Genomic DNA, 25391 nt, shown 5'->3' with positions numbered 1-25391 from the left:
TTTGTGTTTAAAGTTTAAATACAAATTAATTACATCATTATCATCTAGTGTATAATACTTGCCAATTTGTATATTATAATATCCACTCACAGAAAATGTTACAAACTTACACAGCAAGTTTGCATATCATATTGTTGTATGTATTGAAATCTTTTTTAATTGCAGCATTGTGATATTGTGTGCTGTTTTACTTATTCATCTGCTTATCAATTTTATGGTAATAATGATAAAAAAACGTTTATTTTGTCTTTAATGAAATTTTTGATCAGATGTTTTGTACATAAGTATTTATTTCTTATATAGAATCACATATATCTCAGGTCAGGTCAACCACATTTAAATTGCAAAAATAGACGAAGTAAAACACAATATATGGGCAAATATGCTCCTGATGAACCTTAGCACCAATTTTTGCCACGAAGTTGCTAATTTTTTTGAAGGGCTTATTTCTGTGTTTAATGTCAGTTAGTACGTATGTTGCTTATTTTGGGCTTTACACCTTAAAATGTCTGCCAATGATATTATTAACCTCAAGTTTCTGTACAATTTGGAATGAAAACATTGATTGACTGGTGTGTAAATAAAGGTTTAAAGGACTTTGGTTGACCTCTAAGTAAATTACACAGTGATATGTAAGGATTTGGAAACTGGAGCTCATATGAACACTATCAAAGGCATAGGGGGTGTATTAAAAAGGGATTTTTGAAAGAAATGCTATAGACAGACCGGCACTACAGAGGACATTTTTTATTCCTCCTTTTGTGAATTTATATGATGAAGGCAGCATACAGATTCTAGTTCAGATAATTTTGAATAGTTTTTGGATGCTGTTGAGACATTCTCTGTACCACACACTGAAGACAGAAATTTCTAATTGAGGTAATTTCCTTTTTGTACTGCACAGATTAGATAACATGAACAGTCAAAAGTGTCCGGACTTGTCGGGACTTCGGCGATTCTGATTATTGGCTTTTTTGGATTATAGATCATCAGTTTAAATCTGGTAAGATGTCATTCAGAAATTATAAAATTAAAAATATGAAACCATAATTTATGAAATAAAGAGCAATTATGATCTAAAGGGTATCAAAATTTACAAAAATAAACTTAATATTCATTTGTTTACTTTATTAAACATTTCTTTCAACACGCGCATGCGTAAAGCATACATTACGCATAGTCGAAATTAGAAAATTGCAACCAGAAAACTATTTGATGTGTATTCGTGATATTTATAATGACGAGGAATTTGATTTAAACCATATCAAAGATAGAGAACATCGAGATGAAATACTACATTTAGTAAGGAATTATAAGCCGAATAAAATAAAAACATCTGCCCTGAAGATAAGGATAGTGCTGACAGATCAACTTCCACTTCATTGCGTGCTGCAACGTCCCCCTCCCCCACAGAGCAGCGTGAAATTTATAAACAGATTTTGGAATGGTTAGAGAAACAAAGGATATGCCTTTATCCATTTTTTGCAGCAATTCCACTTTTTGTTTGATGGACATCAAAACATGCTTTTGCTTTGTAGATCCTTTGGCAGCTCCAGAATCGGAAATTCTTTTTGACATAATCAAAAGTTCAAGCTTACTTTTATCAAATTGCTCTAACAGTCTGCAAAAAATAATATGCCGGATCCAATTAGAAGATTAAGGAGCAACGCAATCTGCAACATTAACTGAAATAGATAATTAGATAATTTTAGCTTAGCTTATACTGTCCGTTATACATTAAACGCGCATGCGTAAATGTATTATGCGTATGCGCAGAAAGTTTGTAGTTTTGAGGTCTGGATTATAGATCATTCCGGATTATGGACGTCCAGATTAAAGACTTTTGACTGTATTTCTATTTTTATGTTAGCTCATTGTTTTATATTGATTCTAAAATGCAGTTTATTGAGATGTTTTATTGCACTATGTTTTAGATGCCATTTTACTTGGGAGGGCGCTGCACATAAACAGGAAAGGCACCAAAAATATAGCCAAAAGTGCATCCTGAAATATACGTTTCCCCTGTTTTTTAATGTTATTAGTTCATTTTAAAACTGCATACTGGTGTGCATACGGTGAAAACAGAGTCCCTGTTTGACTCCTAATTCACTCGTTTGCGTCATGGCAGAAAGGTACCAACTAGGATTTTTCCATGATTTGCAACAAACAAGGAAAATTTCTTTTACTTTGCCATTTATACATAGCGCAAGATTTAAAAAAATATAATTTTCAAAAACAGTTTTTGCCATAAGGCCATAAAGAAAATCATAGTTACAAATTTGCTACAAAACACAGATAAGAAAATATATAGAATATAAATTTAGATATATACTTACATTAGCTAAGAACCATTCTTTAGATACATCTTCTTCAAGCAATGCTTCAACAATTTTTAAAATGCTGCGTTTTATTTTTAAAACTTTCTCTCTTGCAGACAATCTATTAACAAAAATTAAACTTAATTACAAATCTGCAACTAATTACAATTAATTTCATCAAAATTAAAAAATATAATTATTTTATTTTGTATAGCATAAAGAATGATCTAATCTAAAATGACTCGCACTATTTACAAGTTTGTGCTATATTTAGAACAATTCACATTTGTTTTCAGACACTTGTATTTTTGAAATTTATTTGCATAGGACTTGTACTAAATATTGAAACACAGACTCTAAATTTTTTCCAAATACATTATTTTTTCTCTATTTTTAAGTCTCACATATTACAAAATAAATATCATCAAAATATTTCTTGCAATAAAATATATTATTTCAAAAGTATTAATCAAGAATTCACATAATTTGGACACTCGAAATTTTTGTTGAGATGTTTGATGTTTGAATGATGTTTTTAATCATAATTTTTTATTTTAAATGAAAATACATTTTAAAAATTATCATCTGCATTTAGAAATTATTGCTTGTTTAGCAAAATATATTAATAATTCCCTATCTGAAGTGAAGATGTCAAGATGCTATAATTAACAAGTTCCGCTGAAAATTCATATAGTTAACATTTTAAAAATAGTTAAAATATTCAAAATATCTAAAAAAATCCTTGATATAAGTGTTCAACTATCTTTGATGTATTAAAATGAAGGTAACTGTGTGGAACTGTTCAAAATGCATTGAAGTTTGGACTGCATTCCAAGCTAAGATGAAGGAATTGAGATTTAGCCTATGAAAATCAAACAAAACAAAAAGCTTAGCACTGTAAAACTTTATGAGGATTTATAAATATGGTTTGCAATTAAAATTAACTGCAAAATCGTTTGAAAAACTAGGGAATTTCTTTGTCAACAAGAAAACAATGAAAACATACATGGTGTTTGCAAAAACGATGCAAAGCAAAGATTTATCATATTGAAATATTATATTGACCCTACAAGCCAAAATTTATTATATTTGGGGCCCACCAGCGGCCGAGCAGTAACGTCGCTGAACACTGGTAGTTCAGTCCGAGGTTCGAATCCCACGAACGGGCTGGTAGCATGGGTGTTTTTGTGGTTTTCCTCATGTGTAATGTGTATATGAGCCAGTTTCCCTTAAAAAGTCCTCCATGAAGGCATCCCTCACTTAAGGCAGATAGCCCTTGAGTGCTTTGCCATAATCTAATAAACCAAATCAACCATATATTTGGCTAAAATGGAAGAACTGTTGCAAGACTAAAGCCAAATGAATAATTGAATGTGAAGAACCTATTGCCTACTCTTAAGCATGAAAGTGGGAGATTAATGGTTTGAGTATGTTTCTCTGCCTCTGGGATGGGAAATTTACTTTTAATACAAAATAATATGGATCAGTATTAATATATTAAAATTCTTAATGGAAATCTGAATACATCTGCAAGAAGCCTTGAAATGTACAACACATTTAAGTTTAATCAGGATAATAGTGCTAAACATATAGCCCTGAATGCTTGTAACAATTTATACGGTAAAAGCGCAGAATAGGCTGCATCAACAAAGTTCAGTAGGAGGAGCTGTGTGACGTCCATAAATGGGTGGGACTAAGCTTATGACGTCACAATGCAGTCTCGCATTTACACTACGCGTACTTTCTACTATTTTCTCTTAAAAATAACAATAATAAATTGTTTATTATTGTAAGTTAATATCAAATTCTTTACTTTTAATTTACATTTATAACATTTAAGCATAGGCGTTACTGATAATAAGTATAATAAATTGTTTATATTTAAAATTACCATGATACAGTGAGCGAATTCTACCAATTATTAAAACGATAAACCACGTCGGAGTCTCTAATACTTGTAGAGCTTCAATATTTTCAAAGATTTTTATTAAATTATTATTATTATTTTTATTTTTATTAATTTTTTTATTTATACAAATAAAATATTTCTTTTAAATTTAAATTCATATTGTGGAACATTTCAATTTTATCATTTTTACAAATTACCTTCTTGCTACGTAACGACATAATTCCTTACATACCAATAATTAGACAATTTTCATTATTTCTAAAAATTTTAAACTTTACATTAATAAAAAAAAGAAGAATATTTTTTATTGCATATGAACATCATTACACGGATTTCATATCAGTTTCTAAAATTCCTAAATCACGCTATATTCTGTGTAGGCATGCTAGAATTCTACGCATTAATAAATAAAAAAAATCTAATTTCTCAGAATGAAAGAAAATAATATAATAAAATAAATACTACAAACTTGGAACACTAAGCAATGCTTCACATACGCACACACACACATATTATCAATGAACTCCTATTATCAAGTGCAATTACGATACCAAACACTACGTATTAAAATATGAGGTAAACGTTACGTCAAGAGTTACTAAAAATTTTAAACTTTACATTAATAAAAAAAGAAGAATATTTTTATTGCATATGAACATCATTACACAGATTTCATATCAGTTTCTAAAATTCCTAAATCACGCCATATTCTGTGTAGGCATGCTAGAATTCTACGCATTAATAAATAAAAAAATCTAATTTCTCAGAATGAAAGAAAATAATATAATAAAATAAATACTACAAACTTGGAACACTAAGCAATGCTTCACATACGCACACACACACATGTTATCAATGAACTCTTATTATCAAGTGCAATTACGATACCAAACACCACGTATTAAAATATGAGGTAAACGTTACGTCAAGAGTTAAAGTTAACAATTTTGCTACTGTTGAGTAGATCGTCGGCCTATCGATATATGTCGTAAGTCGGAAAGCGTTATAAACATATCAAAGCCAAAAAATTAAAAATACAATTTAAATGAAAAATGACGTCTTAAATATAATTCACAATTAAAACAACAATACAAATTTAAAATACACTAATGATATGTTAAACATTGCACATAAATAAAGTTACATTACTGCTCGGCATCACACAACCCCTCGTTTTCTCTTCTTCACAACGATCAGTATTCGCTCGAAAAACATCAAAGAATTCCACAAACTCGGTGTCCATGGGCTCATCCATCTATTTTCACTTAAAGAAAAATCAGAGAATTGCTCAAACTCGGCATTGCGCACCATATTGACTTTGACCATGTGCACATCGATCTATTTTTCACTTAAAAAAACATCCCAGAGTTTCACAAACTCGGCATCGCGCACAACCTCGGCATTGCGCACATGTGCACATCGATCTATTTTCACTTAAAAACATGCCAGAATTGCACAAACTCGGCATTGCGCACCACATTGGCTTTGCCCATGTACACATCGATCTATTTTCACTTAAAAAAATCCCAGAATTGTACAACCTCGGCATTACGCAACACATTGGCTTTGGCCATGTGCACATCGATCTATTTTCACTTAAAAAAAAATCCAAGAATTGTACAAAGTCGGCATCGTGCACAGCTTGGTTTTGGCCATGTGCACATCGAGCTATTTTCACTTAATAAAAATCCCAGAATTGCACAAACTCGGCATTGCCGGCCACATTGGCTTTGCCCATGTGCACATCGATCTATTTTCACTTAAAAAAACATCCCAGAATTGCACAAACACGGCATTGCGCACCACATTGGCTTGCCCATGTGCACATCGATCTATTTTCACTTAAAAAAACATATTTTCACTTAAATCCCAGAACTGCACAAACTCGGCATCGCGCACAACCTCGGCATTGCGCACCACATTGACTTGGCCCATGTACACATCGATCTTTTTTCACTTGAAAACATCCCAGAGTTGCATAAACTCGGCATCGCACATAACCTCGGCATTGTGCACCATATTGGCTTGCCCATGTGCACATCGATCTATTTGCACTTCAAAAAACATCCCAGAATTGCACAAACTCGGCATCGCGCACAACCTCGGCATTGCGCACCACATTGGCTTTGCCCATGTACACATCGATCTATTTTCACTTAAAAGTCCCAGAATTGCACAAACTCGGCATTGCGCACCACACTGGCTTTGCCCATGTGCACATCGATCTATTTTCACTTTAAAAAAAAAATCCCAGAATTGCACAAACTCGGCATCGCGCACAGCATTGGCTTTGCCCATGTGCACATCGATCAATTTTCACTGAAAAACATCTCAGAGTTGCACAAACTCGGCACTGCGCACCACTCAAAATCGTCTATACGTCTCAAAACCGTCTCTCTACTAGTTTCATATTTGTTCCACAAATTGGGTACTTATACGATATTGCAATCAAACTTTTCTCCATACACCGCTCAATAACGCTCTTTTTGCTTCTTCGCTCCAACTGATTAAAAAAGTCCAGATTCAGATACTCATCCATTCTGCAGTAAGCACCGATGTTAACACACTCATCAATAATCAAAACATTCTTTAAGCAAAATAATTCTTTTCTGTATTTTCAGAAGTTACGGTTATAATTTTTAATTCATGCATTCAATATTTTCAGTCGTTTGCTAATGATCGTTTTCAATCGTTTGGTATCTTAATAATACATTTGTGAGAGATAATTCGTTGCTTTAAATGCTAACACTACCACACAACACATAAAAGTAGATTTATAATTAAAAAAATCTCGCACAGAACATTATAAACCTACCATTTCAACTCAGTTAAAATATAATTTTTCTTTAAATACGAAGCTATAGCATACTTATAACTTGTTTTTAAGAAGAGGCGTAACCAATATTACGTCATAAAAAGGCGTGTCCAAGCATAAGAGAAGTAAACACAGCATCGACTGATGCAGCCTATTCTGCGATTTAGCCTTATAACTGTATTGGAGTTATGTATGGAGAGGGTTAAAGAAAAGAACAAGTAAACATAACACTTCTATAAACATTCTATTATAAGCAATTCATACAGAAAAATGGAACATTTTTAATAGCAAAGTGAATGAAAAATATAGTTTTAATTAAGGGATAGCAAATAAAGTATTGCATGTCCCATTATTTTCATTCTTTTATCAAATACAGACTGTTTGTTGAGTCTCATAAGTATGATTAGTCTATATTTTGGGGTACCCCTTCGATTATCACCAAGCTGTTGTTTCATTTATCGTCAAGTTGTGGTTTCATGTAAGGTAACCTCAGTATTTTATGCTGTATGTTTGGAAACTCTATCCTCATGTGATTCGTTGTAATGCACCATCGTAGTGAGTTTGATTTCTCCGGTTTTACTTCTGCATTGGATGTTGCGTAGGAAGTACATTGCTTATTTTGTGCTGCACACCATAAAATGGCTGCTTGTGATAAGATTAATCTGAAGTTTCAGAACGATTTGGAATGAATGGAGAAAAAAAGCATTAACTGACTGGTGTGTAAGTGAAGATTTACTCAGTAATCATTATAAGTGTCCTGTTTGTACAAAGGAAATGCATATGGCCAAACATAAAGATCGTTCAAATGGCTTAGGGTGAAGTGCAGAATTGCCCACTTACTTGGCATGTTATGTTTGGCACTTTTTACAAGAGTCAGAAGAATTGGATTTTTGTCAATTTCCTTTGACTTTTTGAGTGAAAATACCCAATGTGTACATGGACAAAGTCAAGGGAGTGTGCAGTGCTGAATTTGTGCAATTCTCTAATGTTTTTTTAAGTGAAAATAGGTTGATGTGTACATGGATACCGAGTTTGTGCAATTCTTAAAAATGCACCAAGAAGTGGGAGATTCTTCACTTTTCCCCAGATTGCTTTGAATAGCTTTGCTGCAGCAGAGGTTAAAATGCTCAGTATACAATGTGATCCATTTGAAAGGGATTATGGTTTGAGGAGAGTCATTCGAGTATTTATGAGATTTTGATTTTTACATGAGGCTCTAGCACAGAATTGGGTGCCCCTTCGATTAGCGACGAATTTTGTTCAATTTTGGCGATGAAACCCCAATTCTGGTTACCATGATAGTTTTAATTTTGTTTTAGAATTAAAACTTGTGAAAACTTTTTGTCAGTGAAAACAGATCGGTGTGTACATGGACAAAGTTAAGCCAGTGCGCAATGCCTAGTTTGTGCAATTCTCTAATTTTTTTAAGTGAAAATGGATCGATGTGCACAGGGTCACCGAGTTTGTGCAATTCTCTAATTTTTTCAAGTGAAAATGGATCGATGTGCACAGGGTCACCGAGTTTGTGCAATTCTTTGGCTTCTTATTTTGGTTTTGTGTAGCCGACCATCTTGGAATTGTGCCTTCCTGGCACCGATCTCGAAGTCAAAAAAGAATTACAAAAAAAAAAAAAAGTACCCGGTTGTAAAGTTTACCAATAATACTCCAAACAGAGAAAAATTATCATATTTTTTATTTCTGATAAATATGTCCTCAATGTCCTCTAGAGTTTTCCATATGTCGTAAAGTGAAATACTATTATGTAATAAAAAGCTATCTAGTAACTGAAGTTTTAGAACAAAAATTATATATATTATGTTACAAAAATAGCATCAGTATAATAACTTACATTTGCTTCTGTCGAGCTGAATCGCATTTTTCATTAGGTTTAATTGATTTTCCATTCGTAACAGGTGCCATAATTTCACTAAATTTGCACCATATTTCACGCACTCAACAATAAGGAATTCGTTGTTGACAGGTTATCTTCATGAGAAAAAAGGGGGAAAAAATGGGAGGAGTTACGAGATTCTCTGGGTTGCATGAAGATCTACTAATAACTTTCTCGCCAAGTAATTTGGCGTCATTGGCTCATTCTTATTTCTGGAACTGTGGTTGAAGAGTGGTATGTTTTTGATCCGTAAGTATGCTAAAATTCTATCGTAAATTTTTAATACCTTGTTTTCCAAATTTACACATTTTGCTTGATTAATTTGAAGTTTGTTTTTAGATGTGCGCAATGGCAAATTTCAGATTATTCGTCAAATACCCAAGGTTTCTATTTCTCTGGTAAGTGTTTGCTTTATATCTTATATTTATTATTAAATATATGCGCCATTTTCATTTAGGTCGTGTAGAGATTACTGTTTCCATTTTTTTTAAGTAACCACGAAAATTCTAACACATGTAAAAGCTTTACTAGTAAACTTTTGATTGAGGATATTTCAAGTAAATGTGCCATTTTTACTGAATTTGTGTAGAAGTTGCTCTTCGTTATGCCTTTTTTGAGCCAATATGTTAATTAGTTGTATTATTTTAATGTGTTGTTTTGCAGATTAGTGCAGTTTATTTGACAGATGTGTAATGCTGTTTGTTGAAAAATGCATTAGAACCAATGATGGTAAGAGCTTGGGGGGATGTTTCCATAACCGGCACTTGGCAAAATTGCGGATTTGTTTACATCGGAAGTGAGCGTACGTGCGCCAGAATATGGTAACCCTGATAATTGTTGCAACCCACACAGGGAATTTTCCTGAAGGAGGAAAAGGGAATTTTCTGTTTACTTTTCGAACATTACGGTAACAGAAAATAAAGTTTGAAAGTCGCAAATCATTATTAGTTCATATTTTCGCAAAACGTTTATGGGGTTTATTTTTCGAACATTACGGTAAAAGAAAATAAAGTTTTTTATATTTTCGCAAAACGTTTATGGAGTTTGGGGAGTTAAAAAATGCAGCAAATTATTATTATTAACATAACAAAATGTTCCTTTTTTAGGTATTATATATGTTATAAATATTGCTATTGCCATGAAGACAAACTGGGCAAAGTTAAAATGATACCAACAACAACAGCATTTAATTTATTATAGCTTTTTTCTTACTGTTACTAGAATTCTAATGATAAAATGATTAGTGCATTTAAATACATATTAAATGAAAATATTAAAATAGATATGGAGATGCATTAAATATGATTTGGACTAATTTAATTATGTATTCTTACATATATAGCTATGCACATTTAATTTTTCTCAATAAAAATAATTAAGCTATCCTTATTATTTTTATATGTCTATACATTTTTTAACTCTGCACATAGCTACTTAGAAAGAAAGATATATGGGTAGGATATAAGAAGATAAAAATTATTAATCTTCCCTTCAGAGTCAAATGGATATAGCTGTAGTATATGATTTCAAAAAAAGTAAATCATTAGAATATTAAGCTGAAAATATAAGTCTGAAAGAAAGAGATTTTTCTTAAATTCAAACTGTGCACAAAACATTTCAGATGCATTCAAACTTTGAACTGGAACATGTTAATTTACTGTTGTGGAACTAATATGAAAACAATATTGTTGACAGTATAGTAGTGTACCACCAAAGAATTTATGCTGGGAGAAGAAGCAAAGCTTCGATGACACCACAAAGCCAAATGATAACTGGCTTAATTTTTACTCTTTTTATGCATAAAATGTCGTAGTTGTTAGTATCTCATTAAAATGTATTTTCTAATAATATAATGATTTGCAAATGATGGAAATTTACTTGTCATTAAAACATTTTGTTCTAAACATGCTTCAGCTTATCAAAGAAGTTAAAGCTATTCCAACCTATCCCCCATATTAAAGTTTTTTTGATTAAATCAGGTTCATGTCTAATGCATCAAAAATATAAATAAACTTTCTTTAGTATTTGTCAAACATCAGTTCTCATGGCCTTAAATTGGATGTAAGATTTATTTCACAAAGTTATGTTTTCACTTATGGGGCAAAACTTTTAAATTTGTTATTTGAATCTGTTACATTAGTCTTTATTTTAAAGAATATATTGTATGTCATATGGCCATGAAGGCAACCTGGTTAAAGCAGAAATGAAATCAAACTTTCTAATTAATGTGATTTGAAGCCATTGTGTTATACTTCGAGGAATATGTTATATGGTAAATATGTGTGCTCATGTTTTTCCTGGAAAGGGCATAACATTTTTTTACAGAAATAAGTTACCAACCTAAATCTATTGTCATGGCAATTAAATTTTTCTGAAAGAGCAGGATTATTTATAAGCCAAGTGCTAAACCTTTGTATTGTTACCCTGATCATGAAATTTTAAATGGTGATTTAATTTCTTTTTTCAGGTTGAACTGCCCTTCAATGAAAGCTTTTGCTCGATGTGTGGCCTGTAATAGCAATAAATGGGACTTTTGTGAACTGAAATCTGTTAGGCTTTCCAAAATCCAGAAAGGTAAAGTTTAACTTTTTATTTAAGCCTAATGTTCTTAAAATATATTAGAATATCCATAGGTGACATTTGATTATTGTTTAATAAAGACACCATAACAAAATAAGCTGATTGAATCACCAAATTTGTAACTTGTAAATTTATCCAGACTGTCTGCTTTAATAAGGAAGTAACATACAGTGCATATATAGTAGTGTTTTGATTTTCATTTATCATTTTATTCTGTTTTAAGTATGAGTTCAGCAATGCTCCAACATAAGGTATTCCAATTTATATGAGCTTTAAGTTGTACAGCTCCTTATTTTATTTTGCGTATTTATACTTGTTGTTTTGAAATTGTCAATAATTCATAAAATGCTGATGAACAAAACATTACTATGCCTATATATAAGAATTAGCTTTAATGAAATAAGAAGCATCAAAGTATATGCTAATTGCCATAAAACTCCATACCCTTCTTCAAAACAGTACTTCAGTTATAACTGTGTTAACAGACGATGCAGTTGTTCAACATTTTTATACACTGTGCTGTTACTTTCATACTTTGGTTCAGGAAAGTAAATGGAATTTGATATTCTATATTTCTTCTTTTTTCCCCACATTATAATTATGAATCGAGTTATCAGAAAAGAATAATTAATTTTATGAAACCATTAGCATCAGAATAACTCCATTTCTTGCACATGTACTTTTTGTTTCCAATGGTGGATGCTTGCCTATGCCGGCATTGGCCACTCCTAAAATCAGATATGGTGATCTATTATGGAGGCACCTAATAGGCAGGCCACCTTTGCCTCCTATGAAGGGACAGATAATTTACATCCATGCCTTGTTCGTTATTCGAACCCGGGTCCCTCAGTATTGTACTCAGGCTTCCCTAATCACTATACCATCCGGGCAGCTACGACTTTATTTTAATATGCTATTTTGTATTGATATGTAATATGAAAAATACATTTTTATTATGTATTTTTTAAAACAAGTGCTTTTTAGTCATTGGTTCTATTTAACTAGAATTCACATGTATTGTTTTATATGCAAAATAAATACAACCCAGACTGATTGGAATCTGACTTCAGAGCTTTTGCTCGTCGCATCTGTCACATAGCTTCAGAGCTGTAACTGTGTTATATTTAATTTTTAGTACTTAAATATTAATTTGTTAAAGTTCAAAAGTAATAAAGCTGAAGAATGTCAATGTGATATATTTCTTAACAATAATGTGCAGTAGTCCCTCTTTAAAAATGATTTTGATTATCTGCAGACAATAAAAATTGAGAAAGTTATGAAAATTAGATTATTTTGTTGAATTCAAATTGGCCAAATGATAAAGATATACAGTCAAAAGTCGTTAATTCGGACACCCATAATTCGGAATGATCTATAATCCGGACCTCAAAGCTACAAACTTTCTGCGCATGCGTTGCGTTCACACATGCGCACAGGCATTTAAGAGTGCGCGTAAGACCTTTACGGCTGCGAATATGTTTGTGCACATGCGCGTTTAATGCGTAACGGAGGTATAAGCTAAGCTAAAATTATCTGATTCAGTTAATGTTGCACATTGCGTTGCTCCTTAATCTTTGAATTGGATCCTGCTTATTATTTTTTGCAGACTTTTAGAACAATTTCATAAAAGTAAGCTTGAACTTTCGATTATGTCAAATAGAATTTCCGATATATATTTACTAATATGTAATTTATATCTACAAAGCGAAAGTATGTTCTGAAATTCGAAATCTGTTTATCAATTTCACGCCGCGGATTGGAAGTTGATCTGTCAGCACTATCCTTATCTTCAGGGCAGATGTTTTTATTTTATTTCGCTTATAATTCCTTACTAAGTATAGTATTTCATGTCTATGTACTCCGTCTTTGATATGATTTAAATCAAGTTCCTCGTCATTATAATTCGCTTTCGATAGTGAAGAAAGTGACCCAGAGGTTATTGAAAACGAAAACATTTCCATTGACAAATTAGTCGGTATTCTCAACACAGCAATTATAGGACTTGAACAGCGGAACTTTGTAACTAAACGAGAAATTATGTCTGTTTAATAGAATTAAAGAGAAAGTGTTATCACATGAAACGAAGCAACTTACATTGAAATAAATGTTTAATAAAGTAAACAAATAAATATTAAGCTTTTTCTTTTTGTAAATTTTGATACCCTTTAGATCATAATTGTTCTTTATTTCATAAATTATGGTTTCATATTTTTAATTTTGTAATTTCTGCATGCCATCTTACCAGATTTAAACCGATGATCTATAATCCAGAAAAATCGATAATCCGGAATCGCCGAAGTCCCGACGAGTCCGGTTGAACGACTTTTGACTGTACTTGCATATAAATCACTTCTGCATATGATTGAAGCTTTACAATATGTGCTTGTTAACTTCAGTTGTCTATAGTATTATTATTATGACAGTTTAACACTTGATATTTGCAGCACATTACCTCAGATTAGAACTATAGGATAAAATGTAGTTGAAAACTTTGGGAGGTTATAAATGAAATAAATGCAGAAGAAATTAACTCAAGCCATTACTATTGTGAATGAATAACAGAGCAGTTAGAAAATTTATTATAATTCAGAATTAATGTTTAGTACTGGCAAAGAGAAAGTGAATAGTGTATTAAGTTAGATAGTTTTCACAATAGAAATATTAACTTAAATAAAAAGAACAAAACTATAAATTTTCCCTCATTAATTATTAATATTTTTATTATGTTTCATTATTAAACATGTTTATTACTTGTGTATCCTGCCAAATAGACTGGCTGCATGGAAGTTTTCATAATTTTCTCTATGTGTGACATGAATTTATGCATCCAAAATGCTAACCTTTGTATGCAACACTCACTCATTTCTAATGCTTTAAAGTCCCAATACTCGTTTAATTTAGCATTTGCAGTATCAGCGTTGTTACACTATGAGTATTACTAATATTTTAATTCAGTGCTGCTTTCTAATTACTTTCACATTTATTTTATTCAATAAATAAATTAACTAAAATATAAAATTTATTGTGAATCGATTTTGTAATTATTTATGTTTATAATTTTTATCCCTTCCAGCTGATTAGGTGTGCAGAAGCAGCAGACTTGTAAATGTGAAGGAGCTATTTGCTTAGTTATGCAGTAGAATTCACCACCTTGCGGCAAGCTTCATTAAAGCTGTGAACAGCCAAGCTAACCATCTTCAGGGCAAGTAGCTGCATCAAGCAAACCCAGTGACATTCCAAAGAGGAATGTCAGTCAAAATAAAAACTTAATACCTAAATCTCGGAAAATCAGACAATTAAGCCACAAATCTTGTGACCAATTTTTCAGTTGCTGTGCTTAGTGCGATAAAGTTATATGGCAATAAACTGAAAAGCTATGGCAGGTATTCTATTGTACCCTTTAATGAAATCAATTTAAAGCAAGCTTATCATATGATAAGCAAAATGATTGTATCATTGGATGGTAATGATTGCATTGCTGGGTATGCAGGCTATGGTTCTACAATGAGCCAAATGTAATATCTCAGTATGCTGTGACTATTAAAATTATAAATTATGTATTATTACTTCATATTGGTCATTATGTTCCAAAATAAATGCTCTTTTTATATAGAACTATATAAATGTAGAAAATCTGAGAAGTTAATTTTATATGGAAAGCCTTCGTGCAAAATTAATAGCATCTTGTTAATTTCATATATGTTTTGTGAAAGTAATTGCTGCTGAATCTAGAATTAATGCATTATCTGAGATTTGAGACAAAATTTGTCAAATTAGAAGATAGTGAAATAGATAAATAGGAAATGAAACATGAAATTTATATATTTAATATTGAAATAAATATCTCAGTAAAGTGGCTGTATGTAAAGTATAATGATGCAATTTTTATAATTTTTTACTAAAATGCTAAAATTATGTGCTATGAAAATTTTATTTTCATTAATATTTATAATTTTTTCCTCGCAAATTTTTATCCAAGGTGTATATGTTTTAGCTATTTTAGATTTTTCTGTTTTAATGTTAAAAATATCTTCTTTATCAGCATTACATTAAAACCCATCTCATAATCATTTGAAAATGAAGGAAATTTCATTCTTTTCAATAGTTTAAGAATATTTTCATAAAACATAATTATAGAAAAAATGAACTGATACATTTTTAGTTATATATATGTAAAGAAAATTTTTTAGAAGGATCCTTTTTTCCATACCAGAAACATTTCATGAGCTGTAATATGTAATATTAGTTGGCCTAATATGTAAAAGGAATGTTTAATCAAATTATTTTTATTATGCTTTTATAAATATCACTATAATTTTAAGAGTTATTGAATTTAAAAGTGAAAGAAAAAGCTACAGTTATTTCAAGACTCTTTAATAAAACAAGTCTTTATTCTTGTATTCTTGTATGAAAATTTTCTGTATATTTAACATAAAATTGTATGCATGTAAATAAATTTTTTAATTTATTATTATCATTCTGTTAGCTTCAATTTTTATTCTCAATAAATTTGATACATATATTTAATATTCAGCTAAGTTTTATTAACCATGACTGATAAGCATTTTAAATTTCATCCTGTCAAAAAATTTAAAATTCCCTTTTTTTCTTGTAATTTTTTCATACACCTCTCATTTTCTGTTTAATTGTAAATATTGCATACTTATAATTTTATAAAGCATAACTTCCCTTCCCTGAAAAAGCACACAGATTCATTCTTAATTTAAAATTCAATTACAAGTCCAATGTGAAAATGAATTAGCCAATGGAACAAAATAACACATATATCTTTAATAGAGGACAACATATCAATAATTCCCTTAGTTTCATTTATCCCATTAGCTTCTTTACCTATTAAAAAAATTCTGTTCCCCCCCCCCTCATGGGGGAATCAGAATTTCAGTGTAAAGTCATAAATACCACTAATGCACACATTTACATATACACATTTGCTTCCCCTTAATGTAGTATAAGTAATGTTACTCTTCATTGATAATGTTTATTTTTATTTTAACTTTGCCTGTATTATTCACTTTTAAAATAAGCACAAATTTCTATTCTGTTTTTTTGGTTATCAGTATTTATTTCAAGATTCACACATCTGCAATTTCCAGCTTCATTTATTAAAATATATTATGCATTTTACTCATTATTTATACATTATTACTGGTATTAATCTTATTATCTTTTATGGATTGTAAACTGACTCTGGATGAAGGAAATGTCCATTATTAAATATTTTCTATTAGCTTAAATAAAACATAAATACACACACGCAGAATCTTTGAAATAGGTTTTTTGCTTAGTATATTGACTGATCTAAGGATGGAAAAGTTGTACAAATAGAACATGTAATTTTGTAAAATCATTACATTTGTCAAAGTAAGAAATAGGGCAAATATGCAAAATTCTATCTGCAGTGCCAGACTTAATTATCAATGCTCAGGATGGAAATCTCACTTGGTCACCCTATATCGGAATGATCACCATACAAAATGTCAACACAAATATAAAATTAACATTTATTTAATTAAAATTAAATATTTGAATTGATTTGAAAAGCAAGTCTTAAGATTAAGGGGGAAAATTACTTTTAGAAAACAAATTTATATTTAAAAATGCTTATTAATCAGCTATTTTTGATGATTTAAAAAATATTGTTAACTTTTCTAAAAATAAAAAAGCTATAACTGTTTTTAGTGAATTTTGACTTACGAAAGTTTGTTTATAGTTTTGTCAAAAATTCATTAACATGTTTAGCTACCGTATGTTCAATGCAAAAAGACTGACAAGCCATTAAATCTTGGCACCTTGTTGATCGAAGATAGCTTTTAATCCACTTCAACTTCAAAAAGCTTCTCTAGCATGGAACAACTGAAACATACACCGTCCCAAAGATATCTTTAGTGCCAATTATGAGTTAGGGATTGATTCTCCCAATACAGACCACATTTTAGCTTCATTTTTTTTTAATATATACAGTCAAAAGTCGTTAATCCGGACTCGTCAGGACTTCGGCGATTCCGGATTATAGATCATCAGTTTAAATCTCGCAAGATGGCATGCAGAAATTCTAAAATTAAAAATATGAAACCGTAATTTATGAAATAAAGAGCAATTATGATCTAAAGGGTATCAAAATTTGCAAAAAGAAAAAGCTTAATATTTATTTGTTTACTTAAATAAACATTTCTTTCAATGTAAGTTGTTTAAGTTTTGCTTCGTTTCATGTGATAACACTTTCTCTTTAATTCTATTAAACAGACATAATTTCTTGTTCAGTTACAAAGTTCCGCTGTTCAAGTCCTATAATTGCTGTGTCAAGAACACCGACTAATTTGTCAATCGAAATTTTTTCGTTTTCAATAACCTCTGTTACTTTTCTTCGCTATCGGAAGCGAATTATAATGACGAGGAATTTGTTTTAAATCACATCAAAGACGGAGCATATCGAGATGAAATACTACATTTGGTAAGGAATTATAAGCCAAATAAAATAAAAACATCTGATCTTCAGTTATAAGCCAAATAAAATAAAAACATCTGCCCTGAAGATAAGGATAGTGTTGACAGATCAACTTCCAATTCATTACCCGCCCGCCGCGCGGCGTTCCCCCCGCCGAGCAGCGTGAAATTGATAAACAGATTTCGGATTTCAAAACATACTTTCGCTTTAGATCCTTTACATATTAACAAATATATATCGGAAATTCTATTTGATATAATCGAAAGTTTAAGCTTACTTTTATAAAATTGCTCTTACAGTCTGCAAAAAATAATAAGCCGGATCCAATTCGAAAATTAAGGAACAACGCAATCATCAACATTAACTGAAATAGATAATTAGATAATTTTAGCTTATACGTCCATTATACATAAAACGCGCACGCGAAAACGTATTCTGCACTTGCGCACACTCATATGCGCAGTCGTAAAAGGTCTTACGCGCACGCGTAAACGCCTATGCGCATGTTTCAACGCGGCGCATGCGCAGAAAGTTTTTTAGTTTTGAGGTCTGGATTATAGATCATTCCGAATTATGGGTGTCCGAATTAACGACTTTTGACTGTACTTAAAAACTTAAGGTTCTTCGGAGGCCTCTCCTCTTAATCAGTGGCCTGGCTGTTCTGCTCCCCCTGGTACTCTTCTGCCTAGCCAGAATATGAAAAAGGTGCAATACCCTAGCCAAATTTTCCATTGCGGTAATAAAGGACAAAATTCCTTGCATTCTCCCCCACTTCTAGGGCGACAAGGAAGGTAAGGATCAGTTGCTAAATCCTGATAGTGACATATTATAGGCTACCACATTTTACTTCAGGCGCCAATAGGCAGGGAAAATATACGTTGCCCTCGCCGAGTTTCGAACTCCTAACCTCATGATTTCTAGGCGGGCGGGCTTCCGATTATACCATTAAAGACCGCTTTAAAGAGGAAAAAATACCTATAACTCTTCCTATTAATAATGATTAGTTTTTCTCAGACTTCGTTTGGCTTATTAAATTACGGCAAAGCACTCGAGGGCTATCTGCATTAAGGGAGGGATGCCTTCGTGGAGGACTTTTTAAGGGAAACTGGCTCGTATACACGTCACACATGGGGAAAACCACGAAAACACCCATGCAGCCAGCCCGTTCGCGGGATTCGAACCTCGGACCGAACTACCAGTGTTCAGCGACGTTACCGCTCGGCCGCTGGTGGGCCCCTTGTTTTCCAGTTAATTAATTTAATGTGGCTTCATGTTTTATAGTTTTACTAGCTTTTATCCACGGCTTCGCTCGCGTTAATGTCCTTAAATAAGTTTCAACTTCGCGTGAATTTTAAAAATACACTCTGCGTAAAATTTCAGTAAATACTGCCCTTCTTCTATACCTATAGACCGCGGATATTTTGTATTTACGTGGAGTGTATCGCCATGAAATCTAGTAAAACTGCTACGTATATTTTCTTAATGACTGAAAAATTTTTGTGAAAGATGACCCGAAACCCGTAAATCCTGAAGGATTTCAAATAATAAAATTAAACAAGGAAAAATTTATAAATGTTACGCTTTCACGCCTTAATTACTTAACGGATCATCATGAAATTTTCAAGAAATATTTTTGATATATTAGCAGTGGCGTAGCTAGGGTGAGGCTATCTGTCTCTGGGCCCAGCATCCAAGGGGCGCCTTGTTGATGCTACGAAATTTTTGAATGAAATGTTTTCCATTTTTGACACATAGAATGGGGCGCAAATGCTTCAGTTGTCCCCAGGTGCTGGAAACTCTAGCTATGCCCCTGTATATTAGAAAAGGTTATAAATAAAATGTTTATTAAATATTTATTGTCTATAAAATGTTTGCGTGGCTTAAACCACGCAAACATTTTATAGACAAGCCAAGTACCTGTGCGCGCAGACAAACTTTTATATCGTTTAACATTTAATGTTTATACAACGGCAATTATTTTAACTATAAAACTTATTGTATAGTTTAAGTTTCAACTGATAAGTTACATTATATAGCCTATAACCTTTTCTCATCTTTCTTGAAAATTTCATGGTGATCGGTTAAGTAATTAAAAAGTGAAAGGGTAATAAACAAACGCACAAACAAACTCGCATTCGCATTTATAATATTAGTTAGGATTATATAATATTAAAAACAATTTTTTTTTCGTTATGACATAATTACGAATAACCTTGCTTTGTTAAGTTCCCCCACTTTAAAGATAACCTCTCATATGCATCGCAAAATACAATTCATCTTTCTGTTATATATACAGGCTGACTCATCTTTAATAAAAATCAAACGAAATAAACCGTATTTATATGGAGCAACAAGGCCAGAAATGGAAAAACAGATAAATCTGTATTTAGTACCAGTGCTCCTGGTAGGCACTTGGAGAGCTTTCTGATTCCAACCACAGAGTATATACCGTTTTACGAATTCAGAGTTTGCAGACATTCACTTCGTGTATCAAACAGCTGACGGCAATGGAGGAGCCACTGTAAGAATGTATGGAAAAAGGTGCCCAACCACATGTGTATCATAATATTAATGTTTGCACATTTGCATCAGAACCTGTTTCAATGAACATGGTCTCTTCAGGGTAAGAATATAGAATGTCAAATGGCAAAGATCAACCGAAACACCTGGTATATAGGAGGATGGGTCGCATGTTATGGAAGCTGTGTATATGCTTATACCAAAATTAAAATGCAGAAACATATATGCAATTGTGGCTCCAACAGGAGTATCTAGAATCAATGGATATTATGCAGCTCACCTTGCCTTTCTTTAATTTTATCTGCAATGTGCCCAGTTATTGCGATGATAATCTGCGATGTATGGTATTTTTTTGCGGTGGTTCTTAGAGACACCTTCATAATAGCACCCAGATATAATGGTGAATACACCTTTATAAAGATCGATCGCTGTTCGAAAAAATAAAATTCTTTGTAAGGGTGCCTTGGCATAAAGGCATGTGAATCTGTAATGGCATAAAGGCATGTGAATCTACAAAAAATCAATCTGTAATTTTGAAAAATGCAACCTCTGTAAGCATACGGACAATTTAAGGCAGGTCTCTTTATGCGAATGGGGTTTTCATTTGCATTGCAGATTAATTAATTAATGATGCAGTGGATGGAATTAATTTTCGGCACTTTTGTGAAAAACAAGATCTTTCTACGGAAACGCTCGTCACACATTTCTCAAAGGGTACATTTATACAAAGTCCAGTGAAGTGAATTTGCATAAAGGTGCCGAAGATTTATTTGATCCTTCGCTTAATTAATTAGACAGAAGAGGCGTAGCTAGGGTTTTCGGCGCCCGGGGACAACCGAAGATTTTGCGCCCCTTTCTCTGTGTCAAGAACGGAAAACATTTCATTCTAAAATTTCGTAACATTAATTTCGCGCCCCCTGAATTCTGCGCCAGGGGATAGATGTCCTCCCTTGCCCCACCCTAGCTACTTCACTGCTAGTCAGTAATGAAAACAAAAATTGAACTTACATAAGTATGCACTTTTATGAAGAGTGCTTTTCTGAAGTTAGAAAATGATACTCATCAGGGACGCTCGTCTTCAAGGCAGGCGCATTTCTAACAATTTCTTTAGGTAACAAGGATTATCAAACAACAACGATTTGCACAGGTGTGCAAGTATCTTTATGATGCAGGGCCGTTCCTAGTGAAGGTGGAGAGCGTAAAAGTAAGCGGGCTTCGAAAATCAGGGGCGGCCGGACTTCCGCGATACCTAAATATTTCAAATTCATTGTAAACTGACATAATATGACAAATTCATTGTAAATTTGTAATATTATGTCAGTACTTGTTATACAATGTGTCATATGTAAGTACTTAGTGAGTATGAAATATAAATTTTATTAATCATTGAGCATTTTGTTTTAAATTTGGGGGCGGCAATCTCGAATGTACTCGGGCATCTAATGGCCTAGGAACGGCCCAATTATGATGTACTCCTTATCAAACTATCTTGATTCAAGGCAAACTAGATATCTAGTTGGCTTGCTTGATTCTTTTAACAGAGCCCTTGTGATCTAGAATTTAGAAGCTGTATTTATAGATGATAAAGTCCAGTAAAGTGAATTTGCATAAAGGTGCCGAAGATTTATTTGATCCTTTGCTTAATTAATTAGTCAGTAATGAAAACAAAAATTGAACTTACATAAGGATGCACTTATGTAAGTTCAGTTTTCCTCCTTTCTTATAAAGAGGTCTTCTAGATCTCAGCGCAGACTGTGGATTCAGATGAACTCACTGCTACTCAGTCCCATGTTTCCTAATTAAATTTTTTTAGCTTAAAATCTTACTGCATACTGTCAGGGTCGAATTTATGTATAAGCTACACGAGCTATAGCTGAGAGCCCCCACTTTCTTGGGGGGGGGCCCAAAAATTAAGATATAGTATAAATAATATTAAAATATATTACAGTACAAAGTCCATTATCCGGAATGATCCATAATCCCGACCTCAAAGCCACAAACTTACGCATGCGCTTAAAGCCAGTAAAGCGTTTACCCACGCGCAACTTCCGATAGTGAAGAAAGTAACAAAGAACGTTATTGAAAATGAAAAAATTTCGATTGACAAGTTAGTCGGTATTCTCGACACAGCAATTACAGGACTTAAACAATGGAACTTCGTATCTGAACAAGAAGTTATGTCTGTTTATAGAATTATAGAGAAAGTATTAGCACAAAAAAATGAAGCAACTTAAACAACTTACATTGAAAGAAATGTTTAATAAAGTAAACAAATAAATATTAAGCTTATTCTTTTTGTAAATTTTGATATGGATTAGATCATAATTGCTCTTTATTCCATAAATTACGGTTTCATATTTTTAATTGTATAATTTCTGCATGCCATCATACCAGATTTAAATTGATGATCTATAATTCGGAATAACCAAAGTCCCGATGAGTCCAGATTACAGATTTTGTACTGTATAACAGACTTATAAAGGGCCCCATATCTCAAATAGCTTAGGACCTTATTAAGTCTAAATATGGTTCTGCATACTGTTAAGCACGAAGTTGGAAGCAAAATGGTTTGTATATTTCTCGCTGCTCCTGGAATGGGAAATTTACTTTTGTAGGGTTTTTTTTTTTTTTTTTTTTTTTTTTTTTTTTTTTTTTTTTTAATTTTAAACAGCTTTCCTGTATTTTCTTGTTTCCCACCTACAACTCCCTACCAAAATGATTTTTCAAAATCCCGTTTTATATAAACGAGGTGGAACCAGTATTTAATAAGAAGTCTCAGGAATGACCATATCAATTTTTTTTCTTCTACTTTCTAGTTACTTCCGTGGAAGAGCTTAGTAATGCGTGTCTTCCTTTCTGGCCACGTCATTGCTTTAATCTAAATCTTACTACGTTCAGCCGTATTGTTACCTGCCTGTTTGTATTCACCAGTGAGGTTTAATTAAGGGCCAACTCTATTAGTTATTTCTGTACAGCTTTTTCTAGTTTTTAGTTAGTTAGCATTAGTTTCTTATTTTCTATCTTAAGTTAAAGCCCAAGTGGAGACTTCATGTAAGCCCAGGATTGGCCAACTGTAAATGGTCTCAAGTTAACTAAAAGGATATTTAAACCCTACTTTGGACTTGTCGCTCTAGACTTTTAGAAGTCAATGAATAGTCGCTACACAATTCTCAAGTATTCTAGATACCAAGGGCAACCAATTTTACTAGAATCTTGTATCATTTATAGTGGAAAATTATATAGATCAGTATATAACTATTATGAAAATTTGAAACCATCTGCAAGAAAATTGGAATGCAAAATACATTCATGTTTTATCAGGATAACGATTCTAAACATGCAGCCCTAAATGTTCACATGTGGTTTTAACTGTCCAGAAGTTATCACAACTTCTTCCTTCATTTAGTCTTCAGACTTAAATCAAATTGAACATGTATTGAGTGAGTTGGAGAAAAGAATAAGTAAAGTAACATTTCTTCAAAAGTTCTATTTAAAGCTATTCTTGTGCAGGAATGGAACAACAGTTACTCAAAAAATATAGATAAATGCATGTGAAAAGTGTAACTTTAGCTAAAAGATATCTAACCATTATGAGTATTGAATGTCCCATTATTTTATTAATTTATTTTATTTTTTTATTGACTCTTTCTTCAAAGTATTCGAATACTTATATGAGTTCATTTTCAAAACATTTTGAATATCTTTTCTTAACCAAAAACGCTCAGACCTCTTTTTTTTTTTTTTTTTTTTTTTTTTTTTTTCAAAATAAGGAACAATAGTACATGTGAAAGAAAAGACATTTTACTGATTATTATTAACTGATATTTGGAAATAAAATCAAAGAATGCAAGTGTTACAAAATTAATTTCATAGGTTTTATAATTTCATTAACTATATCATAATTAATATTAGTTAAAACTGATATTTTAAATTTAAAAATACAAAAACATGAATATTTGTCTTATTGAAAACATGTTTGTAAGTGCAAGTATATATATCTAAATGGCTGGCAGTTACATAAGGCATAAGAACTTTTAAAGACATACGATATGTTAAACTTCATATCTTAAAATAATTTACATTAATGTCATAGTAGAAAGACAATTTGACTGCACTATATGTGATTTCTTTAGGGTAATTAAAGAAAATTACACCACATGTGCTCTTTCCCACCTTTCCATCTTATTTTGCAAATAAATTGAGCAGAACGTAATTTTTTTGGCCATATGAAACCTTCGGTATGACATACCAGGCTCTATCTAGTAATGCTGAAGTGGCACTTGTAGTAGTTCATTCAGGAGAAGGAAAGATTGAGAAGATTGAAGGGGGAAAATTGATCGCAATCAGGCATACTGGTGGTCCTGGTACGTACGATGAGACAACAGTTCAGTGATTCTTAACACAAGTTGATTTTTATGTTATAATGTAACCTGCTTGTAAACAAGATTTTTCTGAAACACAAAATAAATATAACAGCACAGAAGGGCTATTTAAGTCCCAGAAGTATGTTGATAAGTATGTTTTTCATTCAATCTTAGCCATTTGGTTAGGTGAACGGATCAACAGATTATCATGGAGAGAGAGGAGGCTTTTAGAAGGACCGAGCAATGGTGTTTAAATCATACTATAGAATTACATCCATCTAATCTTATGCTTATTATGCAAAAACTAGAGGAAGAATATTACTCACTTAGAGATGTTCCCAATCAGTCCGAGGAATAATTAGCTTATCTTAATGATCTCAAAAATCAAATCGCAGCACTAAGCCAGTACGTTATTGAACTCAAACTGAGGATGAACCCACTAATTACTCCCAGCTACTATGGAAACTCAATCTACCGAATCTCATCAATAAATCTACTCAATCAATAAATCTACCGAATCTCATCAAT

At 32.1% G+C, this 25391-nt stretch overlaps 1 protein-coding gene and 1 long non-coding RNA gene across 3 annotated transcripts in view; one reads left to right on the top strand and one right to left on the bottom strand.

Annotated features, from left to right (window-relative positions):
* The window catches only part of LOC118192787 (putative RNA polymerase II subunit B1 CTD phosphatase RPAP2), a 43814-nt gene extending 34765 nt beyond the window's left edge, over window positions 1–9049 (bottom strand). The window contains exons 1-2 of the mRNA XM_035363802.2: window positions 8892–9049; window positions 2337–2439 (exon numbers count right to left, since the gene is read on the bottom strand). Of these exons, the coding sequence (XP_035219693.2) occupies window positions 2337–2439; window positions 8892–8962 (174 nt within the window). The 5' untranslated portion in view covers window positions 8963–9049. The remainder of the gene's footprint in view (window positions 1–2336; window positions 2440–8891) is intronic.
* A 131-nt stretch (window positions 9050–9180) lies between these two features.
* Window positions 9181–15987, top strand: LOC146998895 (uncharacterized). 2 transcript variants are annotated; one of them, XR_015039803.1, is made up of 3 exons: window positions 9181–9331; window positions 11401–11507; window positions 14587–15987. It is a non-coding gene; the product is annotated as an uncharacterized LOC146998895 (long non-coding RNA). The 2 variants fall into 2 exon arrangements; XR_015039804.1 differs by lacking the exon at window positions 9181–9331 and adding an exon at window positions 9420–9929.
* Window positions 15988–25391: the final 9404 nt, after the last annotated feature.

The sequence above is a fragment of the Stegodyphus dumicola genome, chromosome 2 (genome assembly GCF_044657685.1).
Source record: "Stegodyphus dumicola isolate Sdum_Otavi_A_Nest chromosome 2, ASM4465768v1".
NCBI classification, from domain to species: Eukaryota; Metazoa; Arthropoda; class Arachnida; order Araneae; family Eresidae; genus Stegodyphus; species Stegodyphus dumicola.
Note: the sequence above shows the minus strand (reverse complement) of the source record. Positions and strands in the feature narration are given on the sequence as shown.